Source organism: Marmota marmota, unplaced genomic scaffold, assembly GCF_001458135.2.
Source record: "Marmota marmota marmota unplaced genomic scaffold, marMar, whole genome shotgun sequence".
NCBI classification, from domain to species: domain Eukaryota; kingdom Metazoa; phylum Chordata; class Mammalia; order Rodentia; family Sciuridae; genus Marmota; species Marmota marmota.
Genome location: NW_026000082.1, coordinates 43,270,554 through 43,291,503, shown reverse-complemented (window position 1 = coordinate 43,291,503; position 20,950 = coordinate 43,270,554). Strand labels below are relative to the sequence as shown.

General features: G+C 56.8%; 1 protein-coding gene and 2 long non-coding RNA genes across 3 annotated transcripts in view; 1 reads left to right on the top strand and 2 right to left on the bottom strand.

Annotated features, from left to right (window-relative positions):
• Fhad1 (forkhead associated phosphopeptide binding domain 1) overlaps positions 1-20,950 on the top strand; it is a 119,577-nt gene that overhangs the window by 63,672 nt on the left and 34,955 nt on the right. Inside the window, 9 exon segments of the mRNA XM_048816283.1 lie at positions 1,266-1,349; positions 2,020-2,172; positions 3,283-3,478; positions 9,913-9,983; positions 11,382-11,534; positions 14,402-14,509; positions 14,668-14,775; positions 17,461-17,568; positions 20,153-20,260. Coding sequence (XP_048672240.1) covers positions 1,266-1,349; positions 2,020-2,172; positions 3,283-3,478; positions 9,913-9,983; positions 11,382-11,534; positions 14,402-14,509; positions 14,668-14,775; positions 17,461-17,568; positions 20,153-20,260 — 1,089 coding nt within the window.
• Positions 291-3,372, bottom strand: LOC125620504. Its single transcript, XR_007352242.1, has 3 exons — positions 3,265-3,372; positions 2,785-3,000; positions 291-2,082 (listed from the first exon to the last, which is right to left on the bottom strand). It is a non-coding gene; the product is annotated as an uncharacterized LOC125620504 (long non-coding RNA).
• LOC125620507 lies at positions 3,499-9,591 on the bottom strand. The gene is made up of 3 exons (XR_007352245.1): positions 6,652-9,591; positions 5,691-6,199; positions 3,499-3,639 (listed from the first exon to the last, which is right to left on the bottom strand). It is a non-coding gene; the product is annotated as an uncharacterized LOC125620507 (long non-coding RNA).

Sequence of the window (20,950 nt, the reverse complement as noted above, 5' to 3'; positions counted from 1 at the left end):
CTCAGAGAAAGGATGAGCCCAGGGCCTTGCAGCCTCTCACCCCTGAGGCCTGGCCCCTGTCTGCATTCTACCCATCCGCAGCCCACTGACTTCAGGACCAAGCCCACTGACTTCAGGACCAAGCCCCCTGCCCTGGGCAGTCCTTCCTGTAGGCAGTCCACCCACCAATGGCACTAGGGACCACTGCTCACAGGGCTTCTCCTGATAACCAACTCCCTGGGTGAGCAGGGACCGTCCCTTGGTCATAAAACCAGAGGACAGCTTGGAGTGCCTCAGGTCCCCTGATCTGCTTCTGGCAGGAGGACCTCGGGACGTCCGTGGGAGCTTGACCGTCTCACTACTTGGCATCCAGGATTTCTGCATGCTGTGAACTCGTGGGCCTGGGGAACCTCTTGACTTTTCAGTTGATTCCGTGGCCTCTGGGTCCCCCCAGGGCTCTCATTAGAGTCTTTAATGACCACATTTTTCCAGGGGACAAAAACGCAGACCAAGAGCTGCCATGCAGGTCAATTCCCAGAGGACGCGGGGCTTCTCGGCCTCGGCCTTGGCCTCGGCCTCCTGCTGGACTCCAGGGCGCCCTGGGCTTGGGTTCTGTGAGCGTCAGCAGAGGCACCAGCCACCTCAGCCTGAAGACACCAGCTCGCAGGAGGCCCTGGGCACCCGCGGCTTGGCCCGAAGCAAGGACTCTGACCTTGACAGGGTCCAAGTGCCCAGCGAACGCCTGCTGAGTCCCCACTCCACGCCAGGGGACCAGGCTCAAGGGACTCAGCAATGAACGCCACAGACAGAGTCTCAGGGCGCCTATGGCGTTAGCACAAAATGGCAGAAGAGAGCGCCTCCCCTCTCCCCAGGCGCCCTCGCTGATTGCACAATTTACTTGGGCTGACAGTCTCAATATTTATTTCACAGTCTGGTGCCAGCTTAGCAATTACAGAAGAGCGCTCCCGGCCCCAGACTTCCCATTGGATAAATTGGCAGCAAGTGGCGCTTTTAGGGCTTGAGACACATGTGCACGCAGACCACGTGCCTGGCTTGGGTCGGGCAGGCAGGCCCAGAAAGTAATTAAAACCTGCTGTTCTCCTTCCTTCTGTGGGTACAGACAGCCGCTTCTGGTGCGCAGCGAAGAGTCCCAAACCACGGAACGACCCGCTAGGCGTGTGGGCCCGTCCAAGTGACTGTGTCCCTGGACCCCGGGACAGAAGTGCACCCCCGCCCCGACTCCACCCCTAAGGCCCCACTGACCTGTCGCCCCCTTTGTGCCGCAGCTGGAGCAGTTCAGAAGCCAGATCATCAAGGCCACCTACGGGCGGGCGAAGCCAAGCCAGGACAAGACCATCACCGACCAGCAGGTCAGTGTGGCCCGTCGCCACGGGCTCCTTCGCTCCTCTTCAGGGATCGGGACGCCAGGCCCTGGGAGCATATGTTTCTGTTTTTGTTGGTGGCACATATTTTTCACACTGTCGCTACACCATAAAGATTTGTTTTGATTTTATGGGATTTCCTGGCTTTTTAAGTAAAAGCCAGTTAAACTCCTTTGAAATGCTCTTATGAGAATCAAGTTCAGCCACGCAGGACACGTCCAGCCACCGGCCACACACACACAGAGGGGCGGTCTCCCCTTAGTCCATGAGCCCTGGCTTCTTCCTCCCAGAAGAGAGGGTCCTGGGGTGGGCTGCCCTGCTAGTCTTCCAGGACCCTTTCCTGTCCTCTGGGTCACTGCACAGGTAAGAAAACACACCGTGGGCTGCGCCTGTGGGGCCCAGGAGAGCCCGACCCGCTGATTCCCACAGCCTCAGGCTCCGTGTTCCGAGTCACTGCTACAAATGCAGAAGGATCTGGGACCTCGCAGCTACGGTGCAGGCCTTTGGCTCCTAGGAATGACCTCTGCTCCTGAGCCCCAGGGACAGAATGGGTGCTCTCCCTAAGACCCACCTGCTGAGCTGGGGGTCTCCAGCTGCCATCCTCTGGTCCCCTCTCCTGATGCCACTCTGCATTCAACATCTTTCTTTTTCTCACCAGCTGATAGAGAAGATCACTCAGGTCACCGAGGACAACGTGAACTTGCAGCAGAAAAAGTGGACCCTGCAGAAGGAGACCCAGCTGAACAACTCCAAGCAGGAGGAGATGGCGAAGAGCATGGAGAAGCTGAAGGCGTCGTTGGACAGCTGCCAGGTGCCCCTCATGCTTTCCACGTGGCCCCCTCTGCCTAATTGGTATGCTTCATTTTTGGTGAACTGTCCAGCTTTCTGGAACAGGGGGGACAGCAATGCCCTGGTTCTCTGTACCCACCTCTTCTCCTCTTGGAGAACAGAGAACCAGGGACATCAAAAAATGCCTCCCAAGTGAAGGGAACACGAGCATCTTCCAGTCCAGTCACCCTCTGCACCAGAGGGTTCCGCATCCGCGGGTTCAGCCAACCACAGAGCCAAAATATCCAGGGGGAAATGCGTCTGAGCTGAGCACTGTCAGTATACCCTAAACGATAAAGGCTAGCAACTGTGTACACAGCATTTACATTATACGAGGTATGCCGAGCCATCTAGCAATGACTTAAGGAATACTCAGAAGTTATATGCAAATCCTACACACTTTATGTAAGGGGCTTGACCATCCTCAGATTGGGGGATCTATGGGGGTGGAGGTGGAAATAGGGAACCCCAACCAATCCTCCATAATACCAAGGGACAACTGTACTGACTTCAGGAAGCCCCTGGGGCAGAGGAGGGAAATCCCATGTTATTTCCAAAGAAGCCAAAGACGTTTCTGCCCATTATTCGCACTTACTTGTTTGGCTACTTCCTCTGGTCACCTGTGATCCCAGAGGAGCCGGGAACAGAGGCCCAGGCCACCGGGGCCCCACCGAGCTTATCTCAGGCAGCTGCTTGCGCTTTCTCTTCGAATCAGCAGCTGCTATTTGTGGAGTTGGTGCGAATGCTTGCTTGTCAGCACTCCTTCAAAAACCAGGAAGCCACACTTTCTGACCAGCTTGTGTGTTGATGTCTGCAGGAACCGTGATAAATAGGAGAAGCCAAATTGGGTTCTATTTTCAGCCAAATTGTCTAAGGCAATTTGGCTTTGGAATCACACGTACCTAAAAGGGTGTTCCCTAGACTCTCAAAAGGGTGCAAAAAATATAATTTGCAAAAAAAAAGAAAAGAAATGACATTGAATAAAACTGGGGCCCCTCCGGATGGCCAGTGCACCCTGGCTCCCTTGGGGCAAGGTCCAGGTGCTGTTCCCTGCCACAGGGTCTGAGCTCCGCACCTTCTCGCCTGTTTTCAGACTTGCTTGAAAATGTCTTGCTGCAGCGGCGACCTGAAAAGGGAGGTGGACCTTCTCCAGCACCTTCAGATGAATCCACCTGTCCTGGGGCTCCAGAAGGTGACCGTGGACATCTTGAGCCACTCACTGTCCTGGCTGGAGGAGACAGAGCAGCTGCTGAAGGACCTCGGCATCCAGCTACCCAGCTCCGAAAAAGGTTCCTGGGATTTTATTTTTTTCTTCTTCTCACCTTAGTTGCGTGATTCTTAAAATGTCGTGATGAATCCTGCCGTGATGGGGCATCTGTTGAGATGGCTTCGCAGGCATGTGGCCGAATATTCCCTTCTCCAGACTTAGTTGGCTTAGGAAGTGATTTTTCTTAAAAAAAAAAAATACACAAGTGAGACATGATTGTCACAGAAATGAAACGTGACAGAGGCAAAAGGAAACTGGGAGAATTCCAAGTTATGCCGACTCCTGTCTCCCAGCAGGAACTCCTGTGATATTTTGTAACTTGCACAGCAGTGTCTCCTGGTAGTAGCTGTGTGACTCCAGGAAAGTTACATAACCTCTCCACGCTCCAGTTTCCTCACCTGCAAAACGGGGATAGTAAGGAGCCGCCACCTCTCGGGGTCATTGTGAGGACCGGAATGAACTGATCTCTGTAAAGTGCTTAGACTAGGTACCTGCACAGAACAGGCATTACACATTTATTATTTTAATTCTACGAAAAATAGTTTCCTATTACACCAAATGTTGCTTGAGTCTTGTTACTAATGTTGCATTGTTGAGGAAACCCGTTGGGTGGATGCACACAGACCTCCCTGGTGACAGCTGGTGGTGGCAAGGAATCCCCTGTGTGGGAAGTGTCAACTCTTATTTAGCCGGTCCCCTGTGGGAGCATGGAAGTTGCTTCCAGTCTTCCTGCTCCTCGATGGTTCCGAGGTGAACATTGTTCCGCAGACTCCTCATCTTCCCTTCCTCCTCCTGGGGTGGAAGGGCAGGGACCTCTTTCCCTCCACAGGTCCATTACCTGTTTACCATAACCAGGCCCTGAGCACGGCAGAGGCACGGTGGTGGGGCAGGAGCTGGTCACGGTTATGATTGTTCATGGAAAAACTCCTCCAACTTAATGTTTGAAATAATAGATCATAAAATATTGGGGGGAACAGGTGCTATCCTTGCCCTCCTACAGCTTTCAGTCTCTGGGGGAGGGAGGGCATGGGCATGGAAACTCTCTCCAATAAACAAAATTTGAATGGTTGCAATTGCTGTGAAGAAGTGCAGGGTTTGAGCTGGTCAAGGAGGGCGGGGCATCTGCAGGATGCACAGGACTTGTTGCCATAGAGGGGAGGGAGAGCGTTCTGGGTGGGCGGACAGCATGGTGGTGGGGGTTAAGAGGCCAAGGACAGGGGCTGGTGAGCAAGGTGGGCACGGGCTGTGGGGGCACAGACCCCAGGGCCCTGGGGAGAATCTTTATCCTGAAAGAGCAGGATGAGAGGTTTCGAGAAACTCGTGGGACAGTTTTGCATGTTGAGAGCATCATCTTGGTCGCAAGTGGAGGGAGGCCAGTCCGGAGCAGCAGGAGCCCAGACAGGGGCTGCCGAAGATGACGGTGGCTGCAGTAGGCAGGGCGGATGTGGAGAAGGAGAAGACGCTGGGGCCTCAGGAGGTCCATCAGGAGGCCTCCGTGGCAGGACAGGGTGGGGCTGGAGGGGAGGTGACAAAAGAAGAGGTCTGTGTGGCTTCTAGGTTTCTGGCACTTAGGAAAGGACAGATGTGGTTGTCTCACTAAGATCCAGAGTTAGGGGTGCCGAGGGGGCCCAGGGCTAGGGGGCAATGAGCACGAGGTGGCGTGAGGCATCCGAGGACGTGCCCAGGAGTCCGCTGTCACAAGATGCCTCACTGGAGGTAGACATCAGGGGTTATGCCAAGACGCAGAAGAGCATGTGCCACAGGAGGGTGATAAACGTCCAGGGGAGGGAAGGGACAGGAGTGGGGCACGGGTGGGTGGATAAAGCCGCAGGTGTGGGAGGTGCTGCTTAGCAGGAAGGGACGTCCCAGGGCCAACCCTGAGGAACCCCAACGTTTCAGATTGCAAAATTGCTCTCGAGGAGGTCACATGAATTTGACATTCTCACAGTGACGAGTGAGAAGACGGGAGTGATCCTCCACTCTGATGCCTCAGTGTCCCCAGCGGGATGCCTTCAAAGTCATCCCAAAGGTGGTGAAAAGTTCTTGGGGGGGAAAAATAGGCAAAAGCAAAAATAAGATTTATTTTTTATAAGTGCCGGCCCTCATTGTAGCACAAAGGAGGGGGGGTGTCAAAGGCCAGGGCAGAGGGACAAAGGACTGGGGTGCTCCCCACAGCCCAGCAGCTCCCAGTCACGGTTACTGTTCTCTTAACCTTACCTGACTGTTGAGCTCACCTGAGGACAGGTGACGTGTGGAGCAGTCTTGTTCTTCCAGGCTGGGACCACAACAGGGGCCCTCGTCTCTCTCCTGGTGGCAGTGGGGGTGGGGGGCAACCTAAGCTGTGCACTGTCCCTTCCCACTCCAAGCAATTTCAGTCACTGATGCCATGTCTATGAATCTAGCCATACGTCACTGTCACTAAATGTAGTGGTAAAGTTAAACTGTCAGGCCAGCAATTCCAGAAAGGCTGAGAAAAACCAGTTTTAGCCAGCAAGGCTTAGACCTGCCATTTTTCTCTTTGGACTTCATAGAGTCACAAGCTTTGAGCAGCATAAACTGGTCTCTGCAGACGCTCCTCCATGAACATGCCCTGCGCATCTCCAAGAAGGTGGCGTTCCCAAATACGCGTCCTTTCTTGCTGCCCTTACCCCCAACTAGCACCTCTTAAAATAATGTTCCATGGGACACCTGTGGGTGAAACCGTGCTCTTGTGGCTGTAGTCAGCGATGGCAGCTGCTGAGTTCTAAGAAGTCAGGAGAAAGGAAAAGTCAGTGAGCGCGGCCCTCCCCACTGGATGGAAGAGAAAGCTGGTGGCAGAGGCATTTTCTCTCCCAGTGCAAGCAATATCAGGGGAAGCCAGAGCCTTCTCTATGTTCTCCACCACGGACCCCAGCTCCCGGCCACAGCCATCCCAGGAGGAGCGGGAGGGGACGGTGGTGTTGATGACATAAGTGATCATGGTGGTGATGGTGATGATGGTGGTGTTGGTGATGTTGGTGATGGTGGTGATGGTGGTGATGGTGGTGATGGTGGTGGTGGTGATGATGGTGGTGGTGATGGTGGCAGTGATGGTGATCAGTGGTGAAGGTGGTGGTGGTGGTGGTGGTGATGGTGATGGTGGTGATGGTGATGGTGGTGGTGATGGTGACAATGGTGATCATCACTCATCATCAAGCTCTTATTCTAGACACCAACCTCAGCATTTTACATAATCATCTCGGTTAACCTCACAACAACTCCATGAAGTGATGGGGTCCATCATCCTCATTTTAGAACTTGGGTGGCCCAGATGGAGAGGGGAAGCTGCTGGAAGTTCTGCTGGGTGACGTCAGGCACGGCCCAGGGAAGAGGCCCTTGTGGCTTCACCTACCAGCTGCTGTGTGAGTGGGGCGGCCGGCTGCGTGGTCCAGCGGGCAGATGGCAATCAACCAAAGGACCTTGAAACTCGCTGCACCCACCTCCTGCCTGGTTTCCCAGGCTCCCCTTGATAAGGGAATCAAAGGACTTTTACATTCTTCTCTGTTCCTTCAGTTGTTTGTGTCTGTTTCTGGAAGACTTTGTTACAAATGAAAGGCTTCCCCTCATGCATGGAAAACTCGCCATTCTCACATATCCAAGATACACAGTGTCTTCTCGTGAGAAGACAATAGGGCCAGTTGTGGTGTGATATGCATTCTGTGTTCCTTTTTTTTTTTTTTTTTTTTGGTCAGTGTTTGACCAACAGAAAAATCTGGAGAAAAAAAAATGAACCCTTGAGAGTATAGTCGCAGCAGGGTAGGATGATGTGGGACCTTTACGCTCACTCAGTCATTCAACAACTACTCACTGAGGGCCCACTGCGTGCCGGCCCCTGGTCACAACACTGACGACACCGCAGCCACACTGTGGACTTCTCAGAACATTTGGATTTTTTATAACGAACACATGTAACTTTTCTAATCACAAATATAATAAAGACTTGCTCTTCCCCCAAAGAGGAAACTCCTCTTGTGCTCACAGTTCACCATCTAATCCAGAATGTGACCCAACACGCCCTCTCCCCCTTCAACAGCCTGGACTCCCTTCTCCCTCAGTCCTCTTTGGATCTCACCCAGGATCTGAGCCTTGCCCTTTGGGGCCTGGGTCACAGGTACAGAGGAGCAGAAGCCCAGACGCTCGCCTTGGTCCCTGCTTCGCAGTGACCCCGGCCAGGGTCAGCCAGGCCGCCTCTCCTCCCGCCAGCTTGGTCCCTTACAGCTCCTCCCCTGGCGCCTCCTCACACTGGCCGACGCAGCCCTCTCCCCTCAAGCCTCCAAAGTTCTTCTAAAAGTGCGTTCGATGACATGTCCAAGCCCCTCCCGCTCTTGGCCTTGCCCCACCAAGTAGCAGACATGGATCCCTGCTGTGTCGAGAGGCCGCCATCTTTCCCAAGGCTGTGCTCCCTCCAGCCTGGCAGTGCTCCCGACTCTCTTCCTCAAAACCCTCTCCCACCTGGGGGCCCGGGTCCTGGAGCACCCTGGCTCTCCCCTGGTCTTTCCCCACGGCTCTCAGCAGCCCCCTTCACCACCGACTGTCCCTAACATGAGTGTGTCCCGAGTGCGGGCCTCGGTCCTGCCCCTCTTGCCTTCTCTCTCCACTGAGGTGTCCAGCAGCCCCACCTACCCCATGATGTCCAAATGGACGCGTCCACGGGCCTGTCTGCTGGAACGGGAGTGCAGGCTGGGGCCCACATAAGGGGATCCAGCCAAGGCAGCCGGTGGGGCCCTGGCCCAGGCCACACCCACCAGCAGGGAGGGAGCTCTTTCCTACATTTTCATAAAGACCTCACCTTTCCACCAGGCACGCCCAGCTCCCGCTGACCAGCTCTCCTGGGAGTCCCTCCATGCATCAAATCCAGCATGTCTAAGCAGACCTTGGCCAATCCCTCTCTCTCTCTCTCTCTCTCTCTCTCTCTCTCTCTCATTCTTTCCTCTCGGGCTGCTTCCCCCAACTCATCCAGAACACTGACGCCTGGGGCCTGGGCCTCCCATGGGCTCTTAGCTCAGCTCTCTGCCTCTAACTCAGAGGAGGGGACTTCCCCACCTCGGGGACACCCAGAATGTCTGGAGGCATTTTAAATTGTTGTAAGTGGATCCCGAGGCCCAGCCCAGCCACCGGCAGCCACGCATCTCAGAGCCATCTAAAGGGACACGGCAGTGGGTGAGGCCTTCCTTCCTGCTCCGTGGAGGACCAGGCCTGCAGGATGCCCTCGGCCCGGACCAGGGATGTTGGTCAGGTTCACAGGTTCTAGGCTACTGCTCTAGGCCTGCCTCGGGCAGATCGCACTCTTCCATCTGACTCCACCCTGGCTCCTGCCTCAGCCAGGCGGCCCAGGGAAGCCAGCACCTCCCAAGCCATGCACTGCGGTTCCTGTTCCCGTCCCGCCTCATCCCTGTGCCGGTCTGCGATCTGCTGTAACCACCACCACCACCTTCATGGCTTAAAACATGCCTGTATCCTCCTACAGATCTGGAGGCTGAAGTCCACCCGCGGCCTCCCCGGGCTGACGTCAGGGGTGTGCAGGGCTGGTCCTGCGGGGGCTGCGGGGGAGAATCTGCTTTCCTGCCGTCCTCAGCTTCGGGGGCTTCATTTATTGACTGTGGCCCCTTCCTCCACCTTGTTGCTATGCAACAACGCACAGCATCTTGGACTCTGTTTCCACCACGTCACCTCCTCTGTCTGTCCATCTGTGATCGGATCTCCCCGTTTTCTTCCCGTAGGAGCCTGTGTGATGGCGCTGGCTCCAGCCAGATAATCCAGGAGAACCCCCACCTCCAAATCCTTCCTTAGGCACGTTCGCCAAGTCCCTTCTGCCGTGTGAGGCATATGCACGGCTCCAGGGACCAGGAGGTTGGTGGGGGTCATTCAGCCAGCCACAGGCTCTGCCCAGAGCGCCCTCCCCTCCCATTCTGAATTCTGCCTACACGATGCCCCCACCCCGTGGGTCCTCCACCAAGTCACCTTTTCCCATCACTCTGCACAAACCATCCCTGTCCCCCAGGAGACCCTCTCATGCCTCCTGTCCTTCACTGTCACCAACAAGCCACCTAGGGTCACTGCTCGTTTCCCACCAGGCATTAGAACTTGTCTCTCAGGTTGAACCCTAAGGCCCTGGAGCACCTGGCCTCCCTCCGTCCCCCCTCCCTCCACACCTGGCACTCAGTGGACACGTGGAAACATAGGTGTTCTGTTGAGGGGTCTTTATTTCCCGCCTCCAAAAAGAAACGTAGATTGGAGCCCAAGCAAAGTCCGTCAATCATTGTAAAAGTGCGAGTCCAGGGGCAGCTCTGTCCTCTCCACAGGAGGCCCTGGGACCTGCACCCACCTGTCCACGGGCTCCGTCAAGACATCATCAGAAAATAAACAAATTTTTTTAAAAAGACATTATTCAGAAAGCAAAGGAGTTGAACTGACACCTTCTCCCCTTCTCTTTTTAAGGGTTCTCTTTGTACCTGGTGTATCTTCTGGAACATTATAAAAAAATCATGAGCCAGACCCAGGAGCTGCAGGTAAGTCTTTCAAGTTCTTTTTTCCAAGTTGGTTCAGCTCCTGGACGTGAGTGTGCTCCTCTGAGTTGGAGATCTGTTTCTTCTCTATGGCGAGTCAACCCCCAGCCTCGATAGGGGACAGGGTGGCCGAGGTCTCCCACTGGCCAAGGATAAAGACAGGAAGCTGGGCCCTGGCCAGCCTCCTGGACGAACCACGGTGCTTGTCTCCCCTGTCAGAAACCTAAAGCACTCCATGCCATCGGATCTTGAAAAGTGTGTGTATAAAACCCAGTGTGGGAAGTCCAGCTACCAGCGGAAAAGACCACGTAGTGCTTTCCTGTCCTCTGCTTCTGCCACATATGCTGACATCCCTTTGGGCAGAGCAAATCACAGGCCTGAGTCCAGTGTCCCGGGATGTGGTGGGGGCAGGCTCTGGGAGTGACACAGGCAAAGACATGTCACTTAGCGAAGGAAGCTGCAGATCAGACGGTCATTTCCACCCACCACAGAGGCCTGGTCCAGGGGTCAGTGACTTTCTCTGTAACGGCCCCTGGCCAGTTTTAATCTCTGCAGGAAACGTGGCCTCAGGCACAGGCTCAACTCTGCGTGCAAATGAGCAGGCCTGGTGGGCGTGGCCGCTGCAATAAAGTTTTATTTACAAATGCAGACAGTGGGCCAGGTCTGCCTGTGCACTATAGTCTGTCAACCCCCGGTCCAGTCCCTTCTCCTCGTTTCACAGATATGGACATCAAAGGCCAGAGAAGTTGGTTACTATTTGGTCACCACCCAGCTCACGTGCCCCACAGAGTTTCCTGATGAGAACAACTTCATTAAAAGAACCAAGACAAAGCTTGGGCCTTCTGACTCCCAGATCACTGCTTTTCCTCCCACCCCCAGCAAATAGTAACCAAGAATTCCAGCCGCCGTTTACTGAGCACCCACTACGTACCAAGCACCGTAAAGCTTTCCATCATCATCTCATTTAATCCTCACAATTCTAAGACACAGAACACTATGATCAATCTCATTTTCTAAATGGGGAAGCCTCTGGAAGTAACCTGAGCTGGGATTTTTATCTAGATCCAGAATCCAAGGTCTTCATAGTCTACTGCTTCCCCACCAGAAGCTAGGCCAAGTGCAGTTTGTCTGTGGGTTGTTTTTTTAATATTTATTTTTTTAGTTGGACACAATATCTTTATTTATTTTTATGTGGTGCTAAGGATCGAACCCAGGGCCTTGCATGTGCTGGGCGAGCGCTCCACCGCTGAGCCCCAGCCCCAGCCCCTTGTCTGTGTTTTTAAGAAACTCTTGTGTAAATCTTTGTCCCCCGAAAGGTAAACAATTTGCGAGTGGGTGTGGAGATGACTCCTCCATCCAGTCCCTGACAACCTCGGCTTCCTCTTCCTCCTCTCAATTTAGATCAAGCTCAGCAGCTCCCAGGAAACCCACCAGTTTCTGCTGCAAGAAAAGCTGCAGGAGCATCGGGCAGAAAAGGAGAAGCTGAACGAGGAGAAGCTGGCGCAAGAGGAGAAGCTGAAAGGCAAAATCAGGCGGCTGGTGGAAGAGAAGGCGGTAAGGACGCCCTGTTGTCGTTCTTACTGCTGGGAACCTATGAAGGAGACTTTTCTAAGGGAGATTGAGAGCAGGTGCTGAGATGGAGAAGTCCCAGCGACGGCTGGCTGAGCACTAAGGATGTAAATTATTAAACAGGATGAATAATCATGAAGGATTCCACATGAAGCCCGAATTCTAAAACTCAGCAAAATCAACCCGAAAAGGCAGGACCGTTGCAATTTTGATCGGTGCCACCTTATTTGTTTCTATATTGTAGTTATAGACAAATCACCAGACCCTGGTTTGTAAGTGACAGAGCAACGGTGCCAAATCAGCTTCTGACCATCCCAGTCTTCATACATGACAGGGAAAACAAGTGACCGGAATGGCTACTAAATTTTCTAGAAACCTGTCCAATTAGAAGACACCCTGTAGCAGCGCGTGTGAGATGCTAAGCCGAGGACCATCTAGGGACCTGGCTCCAATGCAGAACTGGGGCTCAGTGGTTACGATATGCTTCAGATGGTGCCGAGGCGACAGGTCTGCATCTCACTGCAGCCTTGGAGGAAGGTTTTGCCAAACTTTCCTGATAAAAACAACTTAATAAGGCGCCCTGTTAAAAATACAGTCTGTTGGCGCCCACCGCAGACCCACTGCCTGGGAATCTCTGGAGAAGGCCAGGAAACCATGTTTCCTGCTTCTACCTCATCGTGGTCTTGAACTTGGCCCTCTCTGATGCTCAGGGACCCGCCATGAGCTTCACCACCCTCGTTTCCATCAGCCTGGGTCAGCGGCTCATGACTTTGGCCACCTTGTGTCATTTGGGAGATTTCAGAACACTCAGCCTTGCCCCCTCCCGACCCCCTGGGCTCCAATCTAGCTGGGGTGATGGCGTGGCGCTCGCTCTGGGGTCGGTTAAACACTCTGGGCAATTCCCACACACAGCCACAGAAGAGAACCGCTGCCCGAGGGAGTGGACCGGCCTTTCCTGTGGCCCCTCCTCCCACCCCTCGAGACAGCAGCCCCCCACCCGCCAGACCCCGCTCCTCCCCTGCACTCCTCTCCCTGTGGGGACTACATGGTCACGGGTGCCCCCTTTCACTAGCTCCTGCTCAGCCACTGCCCACCTGGACACTGTCCTCCATCAGCACACCCCTGTCCAGGCCTCTGCAGGCCTCTCCTGGCTCCGCCTCGGCCATTTCCATCGCCAGTTCCCACCCGGTTACCCTGGGCCTCTCCCCTCCTCCTGCCTCTGCCCTCCTGGCCTCTTTTTCTGCCCTTTATGTAATAAAAGATACACAGAAGGCCCCCCCCACACACACACACGTCCTCAGAGGAGGCCCCCGACACGTCCTCAGAGGTCACATTACATACCACAATCAGAGCCGTGCACTTTGAAGAGCAAGTAGGTGTGGAAGAGACAGCTCCATCCCACAGACAGGAGGCTTTACCGGCCCAGACCTGACGTCTCCGGTGTCCTCCCAGACTGTCCCTCCTCACCGCTGTCGGCCAGCTTCTCAAAGAGCTGCTTCCCAAAACCCTGCTTGGGGAGTTTTGCGGGGGACACTGGTTTTTCCCTTGTTGGGATCTGGTGCCTCAGGCCCAGCATGGTCAGCCCCCAGGGCACCCTGAAGGCTTTCCCGTCACCTGCTGACCACGTGGCTCCCGACAGAGAGCACTTCTATGGCGGCTTTCAGCCCCCCTTAGGCACACGAGCCTCCGTGCACCCAGCCCGTCAGAGGCCACGGTTCCCCGCGGCTCCCTTCCTGATCCCCCTTCCTGGAGATGTCACGCTGACGTGGATCGGCCAGAGCCGGGGGACTCTGAGGGAGCTTCTTGGGCCCCAGTGCTGGCTCCTGCTGTCCAGTGGACCTTCCTTGTGCCACTGTCCCAGCTCCTGGTGAAGGCTGCTTGTGTGAGGACTTTGTTGTGGTGGAAGAAGGAATTCTGGTTCCCTCCCCCCCCAGCATTTCTTTTTCATTGTGAATTTGAACGTCACCCACCAGTGCTGTACACCAGGCCCGACCAACGGCTTCATGAGAGCCAGGCGACAGGTCTTGCAGTTTAGCTGGCCATGAGCTAGTCCTGACGCGACTTCTCAGCTCCGCTACTGAGCGACAGTAACTCAGGACACACACACGGGGACGTCGTGTGCTAATCCTTAACTTAGAACCAGGCTTTAGAATCCAGTGGGGCCAGGGTTCCAGTTTCCAGTCCCTGCCTGAGTGAGTCACTAATAGAGCAGGCAGATTTCTTTTTCTCTTTTTCTTTTTCTTTCTTTCTTTCTTTCTTTCTTTCTTTCTTTCTTTCTTTCCTTCTTTCTTTCTTTCCTTCTTTCTTTCTTTTGTTTTTTTCAGTACTGAGGATGGAACTCAAGGACAGTGTACTACTGAGCCACCCCCCAGCCCTCTTCTTATTTTTTAGAGACCCAGACTCACTAAGCTGCTAAAGCTGATCTCAAACTCGTGATCCTCCTGCCTCAGCCTCCTGAGTCACTGGGATCACAGGCGTGACCACGGGGCCCACCAAGATTTCTCACTCTCTCTCAGCCTGTCTCCTCCTCTGCACATGGGGCTGCAAGGTGTTCCCTGTGCCAGCCATCCCCCCATTCTTCCCATCCTCCCGGTGCAGAAGGAACTGTGGCTGTCCCCGTGGTGGCCCTGGGAAGCTGAGGCACAGCGGATATTCCCACTTGGCCAGGCCCTCCGGCTGGTGTCCAGTTCCTGGCTCTCACAGGGCCCCGCCTACTGCAGAGCCCACACCCGGCTCCTGGGCTCTGCGGCCCTGGGTGGGGTAGGACTGGAGAGGGACGTCCGCAGAGCGTGGCAGAGTCACATTCCCGCCATGGTAACCGGGTCTGTTCAACAAGCCTCGCTGACTTGCAGGCCCTGGAGGAGAGCGCTGCTCAGGAGAAAGGCAGAGCCAGGGAGGCCCTGCAGGAGGAGCAGCGGAGGGTCCAGGAACTGGAGGGCCGCCTCGCCCACCAGAAGGAGGTAGGACTCAGGCCCACCCCGGGACGCCTCCTGGGGCCCTGATCCGGGCCCGCCTGCTCCAGCGGGTGCCTTGGGGAGTGAGGGGACCCGCGCAGAGCTGGCAGAGCCACCTTTCCGCACAGCCACCAGGTCCGTTCAGCGGTCACCGTTGCTTGCAGGCTCTGGACGACCGCCTGGCTCAGGAGAGACGCAGGTCCATGGAGGTCCTGGAGGAGAAGGAGAGGAGGCTCGAGGAGCTGGAGGGCTGCCTGGCCCGCCAGAAGGAGGTGGGTGACCGGGAGGGGCCGCAGGGCAGTGAGCTCAGAGGGCGGGGAGGGGAGCAAGTCAGGACAGGGGACAGAGGACTGAGACGTGGCATCTTCTGCAAGGAGGTTGAGTCCCCAGGCACAGGAAGGGGGGACAGCAGTCATGGGGGTCCAGGCTGCAGGGACCCTGCCCCAGTCACCCGGCCTCAGCCCACACCGAGGACTATCTGCGCCCCGACCCGCCATTGGGTGGGTGCTCTGCGCTGGCAGGAGGTGCTCCCTTTAGGTCGAGTTGGGCGGCACCTTTCTGGCCACCAGAATGCCGTCCTCAGCCCACCCCCGGGCCCTCCTCCACACGATAACGGGGCCGTTTGGAAAGGGGACCTGCTCCTGCGCCTGCCCCCCTGCGGGCCCAGGCCCCTCTCCCTACTCGTCTGGCAGGACTGGAGCCGGGGCCTCTCCACGGCCCTCTGTGCTCTCTGGAGGCTCCCAGATACGTCATGTCGGACCCAGAAAGTTTTATTCTGAATTCATAAAATGTACTTAAAAATTCAGATTTCCATCCTCTCTCGAGAGTCGGGAAATGTGGCCCCCGTTTCCACTTGGCAACAAGGACCAGTGCTGAACCAAGTGGCAGCAATCTGCCCCAGTCCTCACCTCCTCCCGCATTGACACATCCTCACTTCTGGCCCCTGACTGGCCCTACGGGCACTTGAGTTTGCCATCCATCACTTGTTTTCTTCCTAAAGTGTGGTAGCCAGAACCACTCTTCCCCAGCCAGGGAGGCCTAGGGATGTGGGGTCAGGCGCTGCCGCCGACCCTAAGTCACCAGAGGGGGCCTCAAAGTCCCTCCCTGGTTGAAGATGTTCTACTTCTTTTAATGTGCCCAACTAGCTTTGGGGACGCTCTATTGCATTTTTGATTCATGTTTAGCTTGTGGCACCCTCAGGTCCCTGAGCCCTTTTCATGCCTGCTTTTGTTAATCCCTCAATCCTAAGGCAGCTGAGAGGGGTGCAGGCTTTGCGGCCAGGTGAGATGTGAGTTCGAATCCTGACTGGAGCAGATCTGTCAATACCTCCCTTTGTGGAAGGGTGGCTGTGAGGGTTGGACATGTCCCAGGGAGTGTCTGATAGAAATGTCAGAGAATAAATGGAAGTTTCTATTGTCACTTCTGCCACATCTACCTCTTCCTGTCCACCTCAGAGTGACACCAGCCCGCCCACATGAGGGAGAAAGAAGAGACCCCTGGATACAGCCCTGCACCCCCAGGAGGGTGTTGGCTGTTGGTTCCCCCCCAGCTGTGCTTGTGGTTCTTTGTAAACAGTGTCACTGAGGTGACCGTCAAGTTCTATCTCCAGGGAGGGTGGCAAGAGGAGGGAGGGTCTCCGTGGAGTCACTCAAGTCAAATGCCACCAAAAGGTCAACAGAGGACGGCCCTGGAATTGAGGGATTTTGAGATCACGAAGCAGGAGTAAAGCCCGTAGCAGATGAGCCAGGGCTGGTGGCCCCAGGTCTGTTGGAACTTCAGCCACCCCTGGCCAAACCTCTCTGTGGCCTCTCACGAGCTCTGGCTGCAGGCTGCATTCGGCCTGGGGCGGGGCAGGGGGACTTTTCTTTTACCAGAAAAGGGCCACAGGGATAGTCCGGGTCGTGAGGTAGGGTTAAGGGTCAGCTCGCCTTCCCTGCTGTAGACTTGGGGGCACAGGGACAGGGTGTTTCTCCTCCAGGTGGGGCCCGTCCCAGCCACAGAGGAGCTGCAGAGAGCAAGGCCAGGCGCCTGGATGTGGGGTCAGGCGCTGCGGCCGACCCTATGTCACCGGAGGGGGCCTCAAAGTCTCTTCACGGGTCACAGGAGCACCCCCTACCCTGAATCCCACCTCAGGCCCTCAAAATGAAAGTGGGGTCCCTGCACTGTCTCTTCTCATCTGCTCTGTTGGGCTGGTGTGGGGACAGAGGGCGCTGGAGCTTTTAAACCACTTTTTACTGCAAAATATGCAACGTCTCGGGGCTGAGCGCTCCCGGGGGCCAGCCTGGGGCCCTTACTGTGGATTTTAATGGCAACTGTGTTCCAAGTTCTAAACTCCTGGCGCTCGAGCTGGCGTTCAGAAGGCTGGCCCAGGAGTCGGTGGCCAGAGGCGAGGCCGGCCCGCGGGTGGCTTCCTTTGGTTCCTTTGGTTTGACTTAAGTCCTTTAGCCAATGACCACTTATCAAAGAGCTTCCCGGATGAATCCTGGACCGACCGGGTGTCCCTCCAGGAGCCCCTGCCAGGCCCACCCCTGCCCCTGTGGAGACTGTCCGTCTGGCTCCTCCCTCCTGGGCCTTGTTCTCCTCTTGAAACCGGATTCAGCCTAAGAGATTCACCCCAAGGGTGGGGACGCCATAGGGGATGAGATTTTCAGGGAGGCTGCTGCCGATGACAGCAAGCCTGGCCCCTCCGCCTGCTGGGTCCTGCCCCAGGCTCCACGTGCAGCTTCCCGCGAGCAGGGTCCGGGCTCAGTGCCATGAGCCGTGCCAGCCCGAGCCCCCCCACCTGTCCCTCCATCTCTCTTCTATAAAATGGGGCCGCAGAGAGCTCTCCCCACCCGGGTGCCGGAGGGCGAGGTCTCCTGAGCCCGGGGACTGCCAGGGCCCCGCGTCGTGGCCCTCAGGACTGTCCACAGCAGCGTCCCGAGCAGGCACCCAGAGGAGCGGCCGTTGCCTTTCAGGTTTTGGAGAGCAGCATAGCCCACGAGAAGAGGAAGGCCAAGGAGGCCCTGGAGTCGGAGCGACGGAGAGTGCAGGACCTGGAGAACCACCTGACCCAGCAGAAGGAGGTGCGAGCCACAGCCAGGCGGCCGGGAGCTGCAGCGGCCAGGTCGGCCAACTCCTAGCGGCCCAGGGGACAGCCGGCAGACCTGAACCTCCCACCCTCAGTGTCCTCACCTATTAAATGGAAACGCGGCCAGCCCCGCCCACAGCAGTAGGTGTCACTGGGTTGAAGTGCTTGGACGGCACCTGCAACCCCCAGCTTGTCCTGCCCTGGGNAGGACCCCGGGGCAGGGCCGCAGGCGGGGGGGGCCAGGCAGGTCTGTGAGGAGCTCTGGCGGAGGTCGCATCCAATTAGGGCAGCCGCCTCCTGGGGCAGGTGAGGAGAGCAGCCTCACAGGGCCAAAGCCCCGGGGGAGGTGAGGAGGGTCCCAAGTGCAGGAACCGGCAGAGGACACACCCGCCCACCTGCCTGGGGACAGGCCCACCAGACATCCAGCCTCAGCAGGAGGGGACAGGCAGGGCTGGGTAGATGTCACTAGCAACCCCAGTGGCATGTCCATGGGCAGCGGCGGGCAGAGGCAGAGCAGGCCCACCCTGCTGCCCTCAGGGAACTCAGGGAAGCAGGTGGTGGCTCGGTGGCTCAGTGTCATTCATCACCCATATTCTCTGAGCACCTGTGTGGGGGGCCCTGCTCTGGGGACCAAGGACACCACAGTGGACAAGATGAGCCATGGCCACGCTGCCCACAGCCCCCATCCCGGGTCAGGAAGACAGAACCCCAGGAAACGGCCAGTCCCGAGGACTGGCTAGAGAGTGGCCGACACCCATGGAGAGCTCTGAGGAGGTGACCCTGAGTGACACCTGGAGTGGGGATGGGCCCTGAGCCAGCCAGGGCACAGTGGGGCCTGGAGCTTCAGGAAAGAGCCAGAGAAGGAGGCAGGAGCTCGCTGGGGGAGCAGAGGAGGGGGCCGGGGCTCAGTGGGCCCAAAGAGCCGGTTCTGGGCGCCAATCCCGCCTCTGTACTAGCACGCGCTGTGCAACCCTGCAAGCCCCTGCCCTCTCTGTGCCCTCGTCCATGATGGGGGCAGAACCACCCCAGAGGCCTGGGAAGAGGAGTCTGTGCTTGGTGGGACACCCACCCAGGGAGGGCAGGGTCCAGGGTGCAGCAGGGCAGCCTTGCCACACCCGAGAGGGCAGGAAGGGCAGAGTCCAGCCAGAGTGAGGGAGAGGAAGCACCCCTGCCATGTGGGGCCCCGCCAGGCGAGTGCCCAGCGTGCGTGTCCTGCCTTCCGATGGGCCACCGTGGAAATCGCAGGACCGAGAGGCTGGGTGCACAGTGGTTAGGGCAGGGCCCTGGTGGCCAGCTTCACACCACTTCCTGGGGGGGTGACGGGGACGTCACCCGTCCTCCTCCTACCTCAGGCACAGCCTCCATTGCCTCACCTGTCAAGGGCGCCCCTGGACCGGGCTGGCAGGGTGCATGCCCTCGAGCATTCCCCACACAGAGCAGGACGCGGGGCCATGTCCCTGCAGGTCTCATCTGGGCTACGCTGAGCAGCAATGCAGAGCAGGCTGGTGGCCTCTTAGGCAGGCAGGACGTGGCAGTGGGACAAAGTGAGGCCAGAGCCCGGGGAGGGTGGGGGAGGATGTGTGCAGGTGGGGCCTCGGAAGGCTCATCAAAACCTGGGAACACTGGGAACACTGTCTCTTCTTCAGGGCCACGTGCCTCCCGGTCTCCCCACCTCTGCCCCCTGGTTAAAACCTCCCCACCTGCCTGACATTCCCTGTAACAATTTCCCTTCGTTCTCCTTTGTGACAAGAGCTCACATCCACTAAAGAAAGTTAGTCGGCAGAGCAGTGGGAAGAGGGAATATAAGTGCCACGGTCCTGGTCCCCCGCCACCAAATGCCCCATTTACACCTCAGTGACCCTGCTCCAGCCTCTGTCTGCACAGCACCCAGACATTTAAAATACCCGTCTTGTGGCCTTTCTGTTGGTGCCGGGGCAGAGCTGCAAGAGTGTCAATGGCAGCAAACAGAGTGTCTCACCCCCGGGCTGGCTGGTCCTTCCCGGGTTGTGCAGGGGAGTCCCGGCCTCCACCCCGTGCCCAGGTCTGTGGAGTAAGTGTCCTCAGCTCCATGCTGTCCTGGGCATGAATTCCTGAAACCCACACCTTTGTATATGGGATGATTCTGCCTGTGTCCTTTGAAGCCAGGGACAGGAAGGGTGGGGACAGGAAGTGTGCCCCTGTGCTGTCTCTCTTCCCACACCTCCTAAGAGCCAGTTACTTCCCAGCCAGGCCTTTAGTGGTGCCAACACATGCCAGTTCATTCTGTGGCTTGGCGCCAAATGATATGACCATGACCCTGGCACTAACCAGGATGTCATTTCCTGAAACCAGCCCCCAAATCCTGACGACCAAGTCACTCCCTCCTTCATGCGCAAGGCTGAGATTTGGCTCCTGGTTCTCGCCCTGCCTGGCGGCTGCTCCAGGAGTCCCGCCCCTCTGCCAGGCGGGGCCCGGGCTGCCTGCACTCTAGCCCAAACCCCATCCCACTGTCTTCCGCAGAGACTGGCCCTGGCTTCCCTCTGCACTGACGGTCCCCCCCTTCCCTGCTCACCCCTTGTCCCCTTACCCTTGACTCCCAGATCTCAGACAACAGCATCGCCTACGAGATTCAGAAGGCGAAGGAGGCCTTGGAGAAGGAGAAGAGGAAGGTACAGGACTTGGAGAACCGCCTGACCAAGCAGAAAGAGGTATGAGTCTCGGCGACCAACGGCGGAAAGGAGCCCAGTGTACTGGCCCTGTGTCCAGGGGCTAGTTCAGATCCAAACTCTGCCTCCCTCTGGCTGTGGGTCATTAGGCAAGTTGCTCGCCATCTCTGTGGGACCCATCCTGGGTCCCAATAGTGCAGAGCACATACACGTGCACACACACACATGCCGCAAGCAGTATCCAGAACCAAAGCAGGTGGCCCCCAGTCACCTGGTCATCGGGTGAGATTTGCCTAGAGGCAAATGAATCCAAAAGGACTTGGAGCCAGTGGGGACCAAAGAGGGTCCCTAGCTCACAGCCATCTTGGGTCATTTACTAGCATGCATCAGACTCTCTGGGGAACTTATTCCAAGTCCCTCTTCAGGCCTCACCCCCAGAGTTCTGACCCGCAGGGCGTAGGGCCGACTCGGGAATCTGCAAGCTCTGCCCAGTGGAGCAGGGCTCCTTGAACACCGCCCAGGAAGAAGGTTGACGCACACATGCCACCACACAGCCCCTGGGCACCTGGCACATGTACAGAGAAGGCGGAGGTGTGCAAGACCCAGGGCTGCCCACTGTGTGCGGGGAGGGTGCCCAGGCCACATGGGAGCCCCAGGGGAGCAGTCTGTTTGTCCCCAGGCTGGGTCCCCAAATGATGTGCCACAGAGTTAAAAAAAAAAAAAAAAAAAAAA